General features: G+C 38.1%; 1 protein-coding gene across 1 annotated transcript; it reads right to left on the reverse strand.

Annotated features, from left to right (window-relative positions):
* Window positions 1-9,384: 9,384 nt before the first annotated feature.
* IRX5 (iroquois homeobox 5) lies at window positions 9,385-13,726 on the reverse strand. The gene is made up of 3 exons (XM_089689836.1): window positions 13,245-13,726; window positions 10,710-11,112; window positions 9,385-10,483 (listed from the first exon to the last, which is right to left on the reverse strand). The coding sequence occupies exons 1-3, from the start codon at window positions 13,491-13,493 to the stop codon at window positions 9,675-9,677; spliced, it is 1,461 nt and encodes a 486-aa protein (XP_089545962.1). The 5' UTR covers window positions 13,494-13,726; the 3' UTR covers window positions 9,385-9,674.
* Between the last annotated feature and the right edge of the window lie 135 nt (window positions 13,727-13,861).

Here is a 13,861-nt window from a genome sequence, read left to right on the forward strand (position 1 = left end):
TTAACATATTGCTCACTTGGAAAAACAGACGGTCTTCTCTTTCAAAACACTTGTTCTACTGCCAACCCAGATGTCCTTTCTAATCATCTAAGCAGGTCATATAGAAAAGAGAATAGGGGAGATGGCTGGGAGTTAAGACAAAGAGACAGGGAGCGAAAGGCTAACACAACAGGCTGGTCTGATGCTTGATTTAAGTGGGTGATTTAGCCCACAATAAATCTGAATTCTGCAACTGAGCAACAACCGTGTTAACAAAGCAGGATCTTGTCAAGATAAAAGTTTAAGAGATAATAAATCACTCTTTAAGAACTAAGTGATCCATGAAAAAAATAGAATTATACTTATTTAGTAATATTACCTTGTAGGGAAGGTTTTATTGTATTATTTTCACTGATACTACATTTTTGACATATAAATAGCCATTTAGTGGGTGTGATTTTCACATATGTGGGTCTCCTAGTGCACTACAATGCACTGCATCATTGACCCATGTCTTATGTGCATTACATCTTGGGTTTACCATAGAGGTTAATCCTGCTGTTAAGCTTTCACAAACATATGCTGGTGCTGTAGGTTTCAGCAGGCATCAGAGTCTGTCTTTGTGTCTGTGAAAGTGCAGCCAAAACACCTGTATACATGTACTAAAAAGCCAAGTTTGCTTATTGCATCTGGACTCCCACCTTTATATTAAATTGGGGCATTAAAATAAAATAAATACTGTGGGGGGGAGTTAACAAAATGTTCCTACCTTATCCTCAAGCTTCCACCTATGGCACCTAGGTGTGGGTGATGTCAAGGTCCTTTTTAACTTTAATGCAGCAATTATGGGGATAAGAGCCTGATGTACTATGTGGACCTTGCTTTTTAGTACAAAGTTTGCTTTGTAGTAAACCAGTCACAAACTTTGACTTTTCCAGTAATAGTAAAGCTCAGCTACACCCCTTCTTTATCCTAAACCTAAATCCTAGGCCTTAGTTAAAAGAGTCATGAGAAGCAGATGAAACCAAGTTTGATATTTGCAGGAAAAAATTGAGATATGCATATAACTGGCTAGCTAGTTCTTTCTATCTACTAATCTATTTGACATATGGTTTTCACTGAAGGCAACCTCTAAGTAAAACCAAAGATGTGTTGGCTGCAATTATATTCTTTTTTCAAGCTTTTATTTCACTTTTCCTATTTTCCTTATACTTTATTTTCACCTTATGACTCATTGTCATACCATGCTGATCTACTGATTTGAACTACAAACACCTCAAAAGACAGCTGAGAAAGAAGGTAACATTATTTAAAATGTAATTTTGGAAAATGTACATAGTCTGAAAAAAAAGAAAAGGAATGCAGCCATAACATCTAAGGCCTAGTAAGCTGCATTATATTCAAATATGCTCTCTGGTTTGGATGAACTTAAAAGCTGAACTCTGGGCACAAAATCTTTCATTTAAATATATTCTTCAGTTGTGTTTTGTGGACACAACTGGTTTACTGGCCATTGCATGTGCAGCTGACCATATTTATCTCAAATAATTTCATTTTGGTCCTATCATCTTGCACTGTAAAGGATTCATCATAAGCAATATGCTATGGCGTGAGACCTTTTGCAAGGTGTGAGACACTTTTGTTCTTAAAAAAGTGAGTATTAAAGGGAATGTATAGTGGTTTTATACATATTTTATTTCTTTATTTTAGGTCTGAAATAGTAACATTTACAAACAGTTTTTCTTTTTTTGTGATCAGATAGGAATGAGGTAGTGTATTATTATTTTGTATTTAAGCCAGCAGGTGGCGCTCCCTGCTGCATTAGCACATTTTGCATTTAAAATATCTATTTACAGCCTGTTAGAGAAAAAAAAAACAGTTGTTATGTTTTAAATGTTTATTTGAAAAATAAAGATTGTATTGATATAGTAAAAAAAATATTTTGATAGTTTAGGGTGTTAGGACTATGGTATGTTGGTTAGGGTGATAATTTAGTGGTTTACACTTATGTAGGACAGTGAAGGTGATGAAGTTCAGTGGTTACATGGTGGACAGTAAGGTTAAGAGTTAGGGTGAATGTTTAGAGGTTACATGGTGGGCAATAAGGCTGGGCGTTAAGGTGATAGTTTCAGGTTTAAGTGTTGGGGAGATTAAAAGTTTAAGTAAAATTTACAGGTTATGGATTGGGTATTCATTTAGGCATGCTGAAATGGTTTGCTTTTTAAGTGCTTCCCAAATTCTCCCTTATCAATATCGAGCATACATTAGGAAATTAAAAAAAAAAACAGAAAAAAATATAGATAATATATGTAACTCTCCTCCAGCTTCTGTGGTGCAGAGAGTGAAAGCTGACAAGATCCTGAGGAATGGTGAGTACTTTGGAAGAAGGATGATGTGACCCTCGCTTAGGTGCAGCAGGCAAAAGCTAGGGAAATGGTAAGTATACTAACTCCCCCCCTCCCCCTTATTTATGCTGTTTTACTAGGGGAGGGAGGCTCCTCTCTCTTTAATGGACACCTTGTATTTTATCTGCAAGGTTACTTTACTTTAAGTGATAAGGATTTGGTGAGGGGTTAAAGTGTGAGAGGAGCAAAGACCCACATCATAGTTTATAAATTGGTGCAAAAACAACTGTACCAGTTTATTGCTATGAATTAAAAGGTCTAGCATTGAACAGATCACAGCACTGGTAAATACACAAACAGACACTGATCAAAAAACACACAAGAATGTATTCCTGTGCACAGCTCACCATGTTATATAAATTACAGTACTTTAGATCTGACACGTAGGAATACACCTAGGCCTGACACAGATGAGAATACCCTTACATGTAAAGAATGTACCTATGAAAGCCAAGATTTACTAGGTACCCCTGAGAGTTGATCAACCTTTGATGTGGGTACATTTGCTACTGGTACTTACTATCTGTGCATAAATAGTTTTTTTAGGAAAATCATTAACTTTAAATTTAAAAAAATCCTACTTTTATTACTTTTGGGTAGGATTGTTCACTTGCTAAGTCTTTGAACTTTTAAGTTGTACTCATTATAACAAACACAATCCCCCCGATCTCATCCGAAGTACCCCCTGGGATACATGTACCGCTGCTTGAACATAAGCAGGTTAGAACGCCTCTATCTATTGCTTTTTTTCACCCTTAAGATGAAAAGCATCAGCAGTGCCTGTATCGCCCACCTCCATCCTTTTCACCCCTACACTGATGTAAACGTCCTAGGCCAGCAGAGTCACCCTTGCATGTTTATAGACCACTCTACAGTAATACAAAGAATTTGTGTGTTGAATGTGACTTTGTTTTCATGTTCATCTAACCACAACTTAAGTTTGACAATAAAAGCCACACATTTTCAGGTAAACTCCAGGCAAATATAAAAGAGATATTACAAAAGTCTAGGATCTACAGCATCTGACACCTCTGGGTGTTTAAGATGCTTGCATTTACCCCCTGAGCTGTGGTTCCCCCTTCTCAGCTTTATGAACATACCAGTGACATAGAGGTTGGTGGGTAGAACCACAACTCACAGAGGGGAGATGAAAGCAGCCTGCACACCTGGAAGCTTTAGATGCTGCAGATCCTGGTTTCACCTGTAACGCTGGAATACAATATTAACTCTGGAAGTACTGATAAGAGTTGACCATGTATTTTAAAGAGACACAGTTTTTACAGATACTTGTATCCTAATAAGAGTGTCTCTTTAAGTGAACTTCACAAAAAACCCTGATTTGGGGTTCACGATTACTTAGCAATGGAATCGTCCATTAAAGTGTGATTAAACCCATCAACTTTTAAGTGAAAAATTGAAGCATAATTTACATACATGCTTAAAGCGGCACTGCAGGTATTGAAATATATTCCTCAATAGTCACAAAGGATATAAATCCACTCAATGTTCACCAAATGCCTTTGCAAACCCAAATATTATCTTGTAAAAGTATCAGTAACATCACCACTGTGCTGTACATAGCCTGTGCACAGAGCAGAGGTGTAGGAGGGAGCCAACAGGCCCCACCTACTACAGGCTGCTTGCAGAAAACTACAGGAGGGGGTAGAGACAAGACCAGTCTTCCTGCACTAGGAGAGAGGGCGGCAGTGACCAGTCTTTATTACAGGAAGTTTCTGAACAGAAGCAGTTTCACACTGGATTACTGCACAGATCTGGAAGTAATACACAAAAGCACACCATGGGGTTGATTTACTAAAACCAGAGTGTGCAAAATCTGATGTAGTTGTGTATGGTAAGCAATCAGCTTCTAATGTCAGCTTTATCAATTAAGCTTTGACAAAAAAACCTTGAAACTGATTGTCTTCTATGCCGAGCTGCACCAGATATTGCACTATCCAGTGTTAGTAAATCAACCTCAAAGATTCAAGTAAGAATACACATGCCTCTTGTATTCTGGAGTTAATCTTTAAGTGATGTTTCATTTTACCTTCAATGCCCTTGTTTCCACAAAATGAGAACATGAAGGGCTTCCTGTGTACAAGTGTACCTATAGGGTGGATCGTTGTCTTCCAGTGTCTCTCTGGAACCACCCTTACTTGTGTGCTTTTATGACTGAGCTCTGGATTCAAAGATAGGCCAGAAATAGAAAGCTTAAAGTGTTACTAAACCCAGGACCCTGCATGCACTTTATCTGGTCTCCCACAGTACACAGTAATTGGAAGTGCAATTATTTTAGTAAATATAAACTGCTAAATACCTTTTCTCATCAGAAGTTAGAACAGTCTTGTGGATTCTATCAGTGTTCAGCAGAGCACTAGTAAAGCTTGTAGGAGGAGCTTTCTTTCTGCTCTAGGAGGATGCAAATCCCCTGACCTCTGTCTGGACAGTGCTGATTTGCCCTGTGCTGATCACATGCACTCTCCCAAGAAAAAAAACACCTCTCTAGCAATACACACCAAACAGAGCATGTGCAAAATGCCTACTGTTTAGTTTGTCTTATCAGGAGATAAGAGGTGGACGCTTAAACAAGGGGAGGAACAGAGTAATTGGGAACAAACGCCCTTTTTACACAATGCAGAAAATTAACCCCTTAGGTTCCACAGTGAGTTTAACAAGCATGCTTTACTGCATATACAGACTGATTTTACTGTTGTGGGTTAATTAACACTCTCATCTGTGCTCCATTGCTCCACCCACCAGCTTTTGGATTGACTGCTGATCTCCCTGTAATCACCTCTGCATGTCTGATATAGCAGTGCCTACTTCCTGACAGGAAATTCGGGGAAGCAGCACAGAGACTGAGCAGAGCCTGGAACAGCAGCATCCATCTGCAAAGAGGTAGAAAATATGAGTTGAAGCAAGATTAGGAAAAAAAGTCATTACATGTACCACTATACACATGGATCTAGAGGCAACTTGAGGGTTTATTATTACTTTAAAATTACTTTACTACTGATCTAAACTAAATAGTAAATACATTATTTCCCTGTTGTTCTGATGTATGTAAAGGAGCAATATTCCTGAATTCACAGCCATTATCATGGCATTATGTGATGGCAATATGCTACAATGAATTGCCAAAATGAATTATGTGCACACCCACCACCAACCCCCCTTCACATTTCCTACATATAGTATTTCTGACATGGTAAGGATGCTCATTCATTAAAGTTAAAATGCCCCCCTTCTTTGGTAATTCTCTGATACCAGTTCTGGACAGGTTTATATAGACCAAATAACAGGAGAACTTTATTCCTTGCATTAGCATTGAAACAGTTCTTGCAATGTACCATACCAAACATTTAAGCAAAGGCAGGTGCTTTTATCTTGCTTATTGTGTGCTATATATAATTATTGTTTGCCACATACAAAAGACAGTATAAATGCTTTTGGAATAAAGGAAGAATTGGAAATATGAGTGGGTGAACTGAAGAGAAAAATGGAGGAGGTAAATGGAGATGTCGAAACCACGCAGCTGAAAACCATATTTATGGGGAGGTGGGTTTAGAGAAACTCTTCTGTGCAATACAAAGGAAGAGCATACCGGTGGGAATAAAAAGGCACCTTGTTGGGTTATATACTTAATATTTTTGTTTAGGGGAACACTGCAGAAACGTTTAGCTGTACATAATTTTAGGTAGGGTTTGAGAGAACACAAATATCATATAAAAGTGTTCTTATATCAGTTAGGCCTCATCCACATGGCTGTAAACAAAATGCAGATCCAAAACCCCAAAATCTGCGTCCACATGTATGCCACATGCAGGTATTGGGAAAAGGACAGTTTTATGCAAGTATTTACTGATCATTATGCAGGAACCTTTGTGCTAGAAAAAATGCATAAGATCAGAAAAACATTTATGTCCATGTGAATGTGCCTTAATGGACTTATTTGTATGATGGAATATATAGGATTTAAAGGTTTAAATCAATTAATACAAAACGACATTACACTTATAAACAAATATAACGGCAGATCCATATGCACAAGCAACAAAATGGTTTATATATATATATATATATATATATATATATATATATATATATTAGAATCTAGGTAGCAAACTGAAGCCTGATACTAAAGCACAAGTGGTTAGGTTTAGTTACTGAATTACTAAAAGAATACAATGAAGCAAATCAGCCTACACTAAAGCAAAGTGAGTGGGAATGGAACACAATAGTGGACCCTACACTTGGGAGAACACTTTATAGGCTTTATTATGCCTCATTAAAAGAAACCGCTGTGACTCGCAACTCCCCTCTATACAAGTTGTCCATTGCACTTTACTGCACAGTCCTCTCTTGACCAAAATGTCAAAGGTAGAAGGTCAATGGAGTGACTTCTATAGGTGGGTGAGTAAAGTGGCTCCTTTATTCTAAGAAGGCAGAGACGTAACTCGATTCATTCTTGGAGGCTTCTGGCATGGACCACCATTCCACATGGGCAGACTTGAAGATCATTTAATTAAAGTGAAAATCCTCTATACAATATGGATGTGCTTTGAAGGCGATCACTAGCGATAATGGCTGTGCAGTTGGGCAAACGAAAACAGTCGGTCAGGTCATTACTTTTAATCCTAGCAATAACAAGGCTGTAATTCAAACGTAATTCGTTCTGTGAATTCATTGCAAACGAATATTGAGAATCTTGTGATTCAAAAAGAATGCTTGTCATTTTATATAAAAGTCACAATTGAACGTTTTCAAACCTGCAATCATTTATTAATTGATATATATATATATTAAACTCGACGCTAGTTTTCATAGTAAAGTGATAAATTTGGACAGAATAATAAAAAAAAAGATGTTCCAGTGAGCAGTTATTAAGTAAATGAAATGTTGCTCTGAAATCATCCTCAACCCTATAATAGTTATGTTCTACATCTAGTAAGTTCAATGTGTTATTGCTCCCTGGAAATTAGAACGAAAAGTCTGTATCCCTGCCTGGAGTGCAGGCTGTAGAAATGACTGTATTGAACAGCAAATGATTGTATTTAAATAAAATGCTGATTGAATAAAATAATTCATATTCACTAAACTGACTAGAAAGCAAATATCGAATATCTATGTACTACATAGCAATATTAATTCTGCATTTACAGATCAGTTTGTTGCTGAAGTCATTTATATATTTTTTATTTCTTTTTTAGTAAATTGTCAGCTCACATAAGTAATAGGCGAATGCTGCAATAAGAAACACAAACTTTTTGTTAACGTGATTAGAACAAATTATATTATGACTTAAAATAATAATTGTACTCACGACTAACAAATAGTTTGCCACAAAATAAATCTGGGGAAGAAAAGGCTGGAAATTGTAGTTTCGGGTTTATATGATGTGAGCTTTAATTTAATCTGAAAGAGAAGAAAAAGTTCTCCTAGGTGGATAGCGTTAAAAAGTAACAAAGATAAAGGTTGGTTCCAAAGTGATCGTGAGCAAAAAATGAAAATAGGAATGCAAAATGTATGAACAACTTGTGTTCTATTGTTCTAACGAAATCAATTATCGGGTAATATTATTTATCAATACTGTACACATACAGTATATAAATGCATATATTAAATTCAATTGCACTAATTTAATAGAACGTTTCCTATTTTTCCAATGAATTGTATTTTACTATGACACTATTATAATGTTTATTCATACAAATTATTAAAGAGCTGGTATTATATCGACTTGTAGATCTTTTCCCTGATTTTCACCGTTTTTCATTACAAAAATTAACTGGCGAATAATATGGGAATTGATTTATCATTTGACATTCTTAAATATATTTACTGAATCAAGGAAATATTTAAGCTACTTATAGATCGATAAAAAATGGAGAAGAGACAACAGTGAACTACAGAATTGTTGCCCATGATGATCACATTCATTTGTTTACCTTCCCAGAGAAAAAGAGAAACTTAACAGTTATTAGTGCAAAAACTTATTGTCCCCATTTTCTTTCATCCGGTTGTTATTTACCAAAAAAAAAAAGAAAAAAAGAAAAAAACCCGCCAGGCAAAAAAAAAGTTTAGCTACAAAATCTGTAATTACAAATCTGAGATGCTTAGCTCGAGATTTGGCATGTAAATCTTATTCAGGATTTGAATCCCAGTATACCTGATACTTTTCTCTGTCTAAATCATGATTTGCATATCGGAGTTTATTTATTTTTATCTTTTTTTCATATGCCTGCTATTCACACCTATGCAAATATCCAGTAAATTCAAGAGCAAGAGCGACACCTACCTCCGAAACTGAGCATTGACCTAGATTTACCTTATATTGGACTGACTGCCCTCTATCCAGTCTTGTCTTCTGGAAAAAGAAACTCAAATCCACTAAAGAATTTTATCTCTTCTTGCAGCCGAAAATGACTTTGTTTTTTTTTAAAAATAGCAATAGTCAGATAAACAGTGTGTGCATGTCTTCTGATGTTTTGAATATTATGAAAGCAAGCTGAATTCTACTCAGTTCCTACAGTCTTTGTAATGCCAAGATTCCTGCATAAAATCGAATTCATTAGTAAAGGTCACTGCTTGATTGCTTAGCGTGGAGCAGGGCATTGGTTAAAATTAATGAGGTTAACACATTCACAGCCAATGAGGACCGACACATAAATGCTGTATGACTTTTAAAAGGCTCATCATTCATTAGAGTCCCCCGTGCAAATGATACATACAAACAGTGGAGTATTTGTATGAAGAGCATAACAGGAGGGGGAAAAAAAGTTTAGAAAAAAGAAAAAAAGAGAGGGGGAAGGAAAGAAAGAGGGAGGGAGAAAGAAAGAAAAAGAAAGAAAGAAAGAAATGTTATAAAAAGATGCTTTGACTGTGAGAAAAAAAAGGCAAAGAAGAAAGGCATTTAAAAAAGGAAGTTAAACTTGTATTATTCACTAAGAAATAATTCAGGAAAAAAGTTCATATATTTATATTACAAAAACAGCATAAATCATTGTACATCAGATTTAATTCCATAATTTACTTCAAAGATAGTGATGATTCATTTAAATACAAAATGCTACAATTAAATATACAGGTCCATATTAATACAAATTCTGAATTTCTTTGTAGCTGGTTTAAGACATATTGAGACCAGCCAGAGTTAATTCTGCAGTGGCCTTTAGGTTTTAGAATGTTTTGAATGACTAAACTTTCTTGATGGTGAACTGGTAAACTGTCAAGGCATTTTATGTTTAAATAAATTATAGTAAGTCCCAACACTGGCAGAGGAATCCAGAATTAAAGGCTGGACATACCTTTCTTTAGTTCATAAGCAGAATCCTTACTAAGGTCTGCTTGAGATTGACTTCTAAGCTTACACTCTTTGGCCATACCTTCAGCTCTGTTTAAGACAGTTTGGGTTAATCCATTGAAATGTGCATTGCTGTTGGCTGAAGCCGTTGTATTTGGTCCATGGTGGCTGTGCATATGACCAAAAGAGCCATAGTTCGTGTAACCGGGATAAAATGGGGTGCTGTAGTACAGGGGACGGGACAACACAGAGTTATTAGGGAGGGGACATGTTGCTCCAGGGGATTTGGAAAGGGGGGACGAACTGCCAAGCATTGACTGGACTGTGGTTGACCCTGTTCCAGCTGTGATTTCACTGTTTTCTTTAGACTTGTCCGAGGATGTGGCAATCTCTGCCAAGGACCATAGTTTAGGCTTGGAAGCTGAAGGGGGTGAGTGTATGACTGATGCGGCATTGCTGGGAACTGTGCCATGATGAAGTGGGGTGCGCCTATGCACAAGGTCTATTGGGCGGGGCTGCTGCTGCTGGTGGTGCTGGGGGTGCTGGGTTGGCTGATGAGGATGATGATGATGATGGTGGTGGTGGTGAAGATGGCGATTATGTACAGTCTGTTCTTCCTGGGCCTGGCTAGACTGGCACATAGGTGGAGATGTTGGATCAGAGCTTTTAGATAGAATATCACTAGTCTCTTCAGCTTCCTTCAACTCTGAATCACTCCTGATGGAAATCAAATCCTTCTCCTGAAGATTTTCTTGTTCCAAACGATCAGAATTGTCCCTTGTTGGACTCCGCTTTTCTGTTCAGAAAAACATACAGAGGATTATTGACAACATCTAGGACTAACTGCTCCAAGGCCAAACAAAAGTGGCCTGCAATAAACAAGGACTATTGAATTTAGTTAGGCCTTCCTAGTGTCTACATACAACTGGACTAATTTATAAAGTTATATAAAATAACATAACACACATCTAACATCTCATCAGTGTATTTATTTCAGTTAATGGAGTTCATTTCAAACTAACCTGTGTCCACATCCAGCTCTCCCTTTTCATCTGGCTTTAGGGGCTCCTCTTCATCATTTTTCTCCAAGTCTATGTTTTCCTCATCCTCCTCATCTTCACTTCTGTTTCTGGGAGTCCATGTCATCTTGTTCTCCTTTTTAAGCCTCCTCCTAGCATTGGCAAACCATGTGGACACTTGGGTGAGTGTCATCTTGGTGATGATGGCCAACATAATCTTTTCTCCCTTGGTGGGATAAGGGTTCTTCCTATGCTCATTTAGCCAGGCCTTTAAAGTAGCTGTGGCATCCCTGGTGGCATTCTTCCTGTAAGCTGGATCACCATATGGATAAGATCCCAAAGGGGCAGCGTATGGATGGTACCCTAAAGAACCAGCCATGCTTGTGCCGTGATCATATGGAGAGCCCTGGGGGAGGATAAATAATAATGATAAGTCTCACAAGGCATTAGAAGACGTCCATCATTTTATTACATTCAAGCAGCCATGTCATTCATGCACTTCATTTAAGGTTGTGTTCCTTTATCTTACATAGAAAATATTTAGCTCAAGTGGACCAAATAAGGCAAATTTACTTAAGGAGATGAAAATGCATTTAATTTAAGGATGTGCTTATTTTAGTTTTTTTTTCCTTGAATATATATTATTTAGATTTACTAAAAGAGATGAGAATGCACTAAATTTAAGATTGTGTTTCTTTAGTTCCTAATTCTAAAGAGATAATATTAAGATCAAGCAGACTAAATAAAACTGATTTACTAAAGGAGATGACAATGCACTTCATTTAAGGATGTTTTCCTTTATCTTAAATTGATAATATTCAGGTCAAGTAGCTAATAAAGCTGATTTACTCCATAAAATGTGAATGCACTTCATTTCAGGATGATTTCCTTTATCTTAAATTGATAATATTCAGATCAAGTAGCTAATAAGGCTAACTTACTCCATAAAATAAGAATGCACTTCATTTCAGGATGTGCCCCTTTAGTTCTTTTATCTCAAATAGATACAATTCAGATCAGGCGGACTAGATAAGGATGAATTATTAAAGGAGCTGAAAATGTTTCCACAATAAATCATTGAGGCTGATTTATTAAAAGAGCTAAGAATGCATTTTATTTAAGGATGTGTTCCTTTACCTTACCTAGGTAATATTCAGATCAAGCACACTAATGCTGATTTACTGATGAAAAGAATGGAAGAAATTGTGTGAATATTCACTTTAATTGTCTAATTATGTGCAGATGAAATACATTAGCAGGATATTTAATACTGGATATTTGAAGTGGATCTTAAAACAATGTATTGTGTGAACATTATCAAACCCTTTAATAATCGGCCTTATATAGTTACATAGTCGGTAAGGTTGAATAAAGATCCAGCCAGTGTAATCTATAAATGTGTTTCGCTACCAATTTTCACATCTCTGTATATGGTGTCAGCTGAGAAGAACATAATATTATTTTCCAATCAATACTGTCTGTAAGCCTTCTGCATAGATCTTTAATCCAGATACTACTCCTTTAGTCCTGGCCTACATGTTCCCTGAGATTGCTCTAAACCTGACTCCAACAGAGCACGGCGATGGAGCCGACATATCCTACAGTGTGTGATCTCCAGCGCTGGGAGCCCGAACAGCCGGAGCAATCTCCATAGGCTTTCATGTCTTGTCGGAGCAACCACACCTAGACAGCCAGCCATGGAACTAGAACCATTACCCGAAGATTTAATTAAGTCGGTAGTCGCATGGGGCTTGATTCGCCTAATTAAATCAGAACCGGGCTGATAAAAGCATTAAGGGACATTGGTGACTTCTACAATGCCGGGAGTAAATTCACAGACACGGTCCAGCCCTACCACAGCCTAGGTGTCAGCAAGAAGGAAACAATTGGAGGCACTTATACTTTCTCTAATAAAGGCTAATGAGGAGATCGATGACACACTAAGACTTATCGGTTCTCCTCCCTGAAATCGATGGCCAATCGATGGATGAAGTGGTGAAGAGGACCGATTGTGAAATCACCTTGGAAGTTTTCAGTCTCAGTTTGAAGTAAAACAGATTCAGCAACTGGACGCTTTTAAGATCACATTTCGATTGGGCATGTTTCCTTCTAATGGAGGCATCCTCTGTAATTGGAAACATACTTCATATTTCAGAGGACTCCTTCGCTGCTGGAAAACTTCGAGACGGTGCTGGCTGACCGAAGGGACTCGATTATCGATTTTCCAGCATGGACGTAGTTAAGGACATTCGTGGAGCTTAGATCCAGTTTCAGATCTGGTAAGCCCAGGATCATTTTAGATCTAAAGGATATTGCAGCAAGTTTTAGGATGTGTATGGGGGGGGGGGTAATTTTGGGGGTACGACCAAGATCGATATACTTTGTGTGTATGGCGGATTGTGTACTGGATGGGGCCCTAAGCAACTTGGTATGGTGGATGCTACAATGGACTATGGGAAGGGAACTTTTCTGGGAGAATTTGCAACACCCCCCCCCCTTTTCCCCCAGCCCCCCACCTTTTCTTTTCCCAATTCTTACCACATACGACGTGAAAGCAGCAGTGGGGTCCCCGCTATACTGGAGAGGAGAGTTAAAGGCGGCGGAGCTGGCTGTGAACGCCGTGGATCCAGCATAGGGGGAGAAAGCAGAACCAGAAGAAGACCTTCCCAACTCATCAGTCCGGGCTCCAGAGATGACACTAGTGTTGTAAGCAGGGCAAGAGTACAAAGCCAAAGAAGCAGATGGTTGGTAGAAATAGCCCTGAGGATAGGACATGGCCAGACACATGCATACACTCTTATCTTTGGAGACACACACACTACAAGAAAAAAAAAAAGAAGAATCAGGGGCCACTAGTGCTGGGGGCTGGTTGGAGGGGCTGAAGTTGCCAGTGTGGAGACGAGTCGTGATGCTTGTTGCCTCCTCACGCTGCTGATATCTCTCTCCTCTCCCTCTCTGCTCTTCTTGCTGGCTTGCTCCCTTGTAAGATTTTTTTTTGTGCTTTCCTTGTGTGCGGGGAGGGAGGGAGGGGAAAAGTTGGGTGGGAATGTGGGTTGGTGTAGACTTTGGAAAAGAGGTCCTGCTAAGTTGGAGAAGGAGGAATGTGACGGCCGAGGCTCCTCCTCCGGGGTGTCGGCCAGAGGAAAGGGATGGTG

Source organism: Staurois parvus, unplaced genomic scaffold (genome assembly GCF_062004578.1).
Source record: "Staurois parvus isolate SC_StPar_1 unplaced genomic scaffold, SC_StPar_1.0 ptg000499l, whole genome shotgun sequence".
NCBI lineage: Eukaryota > Metazoa > Chordata > Amphibia > Anura > Ranidae > Staurois > Staurois parvus.

Bases quoted from the DNA above. Each gene is read 5' to 3' on its own strand.
- IRX5 (XM_089689836.1), bottom strand. From the start codon at position 13,493: ATGTGTCTGGCCATGTCCTATCCTCAGGGCTATTTCTACCAACCATCT. The intron at 11,113-13,244 runs GTAAGAATTGGG...ATCCTCCCCCAG, and splicing joins CTGCTTTCACGTCGTATGTG to GGCTCTCCATATGATCACGG. The intron at 10,484-10,709 runs GTTAGTTTGAAA...TTTTCTGAACAG, and splicing joins AGAGCTGGATGTGGACACAG to AAAAGCGGAGTCCAACAAGG.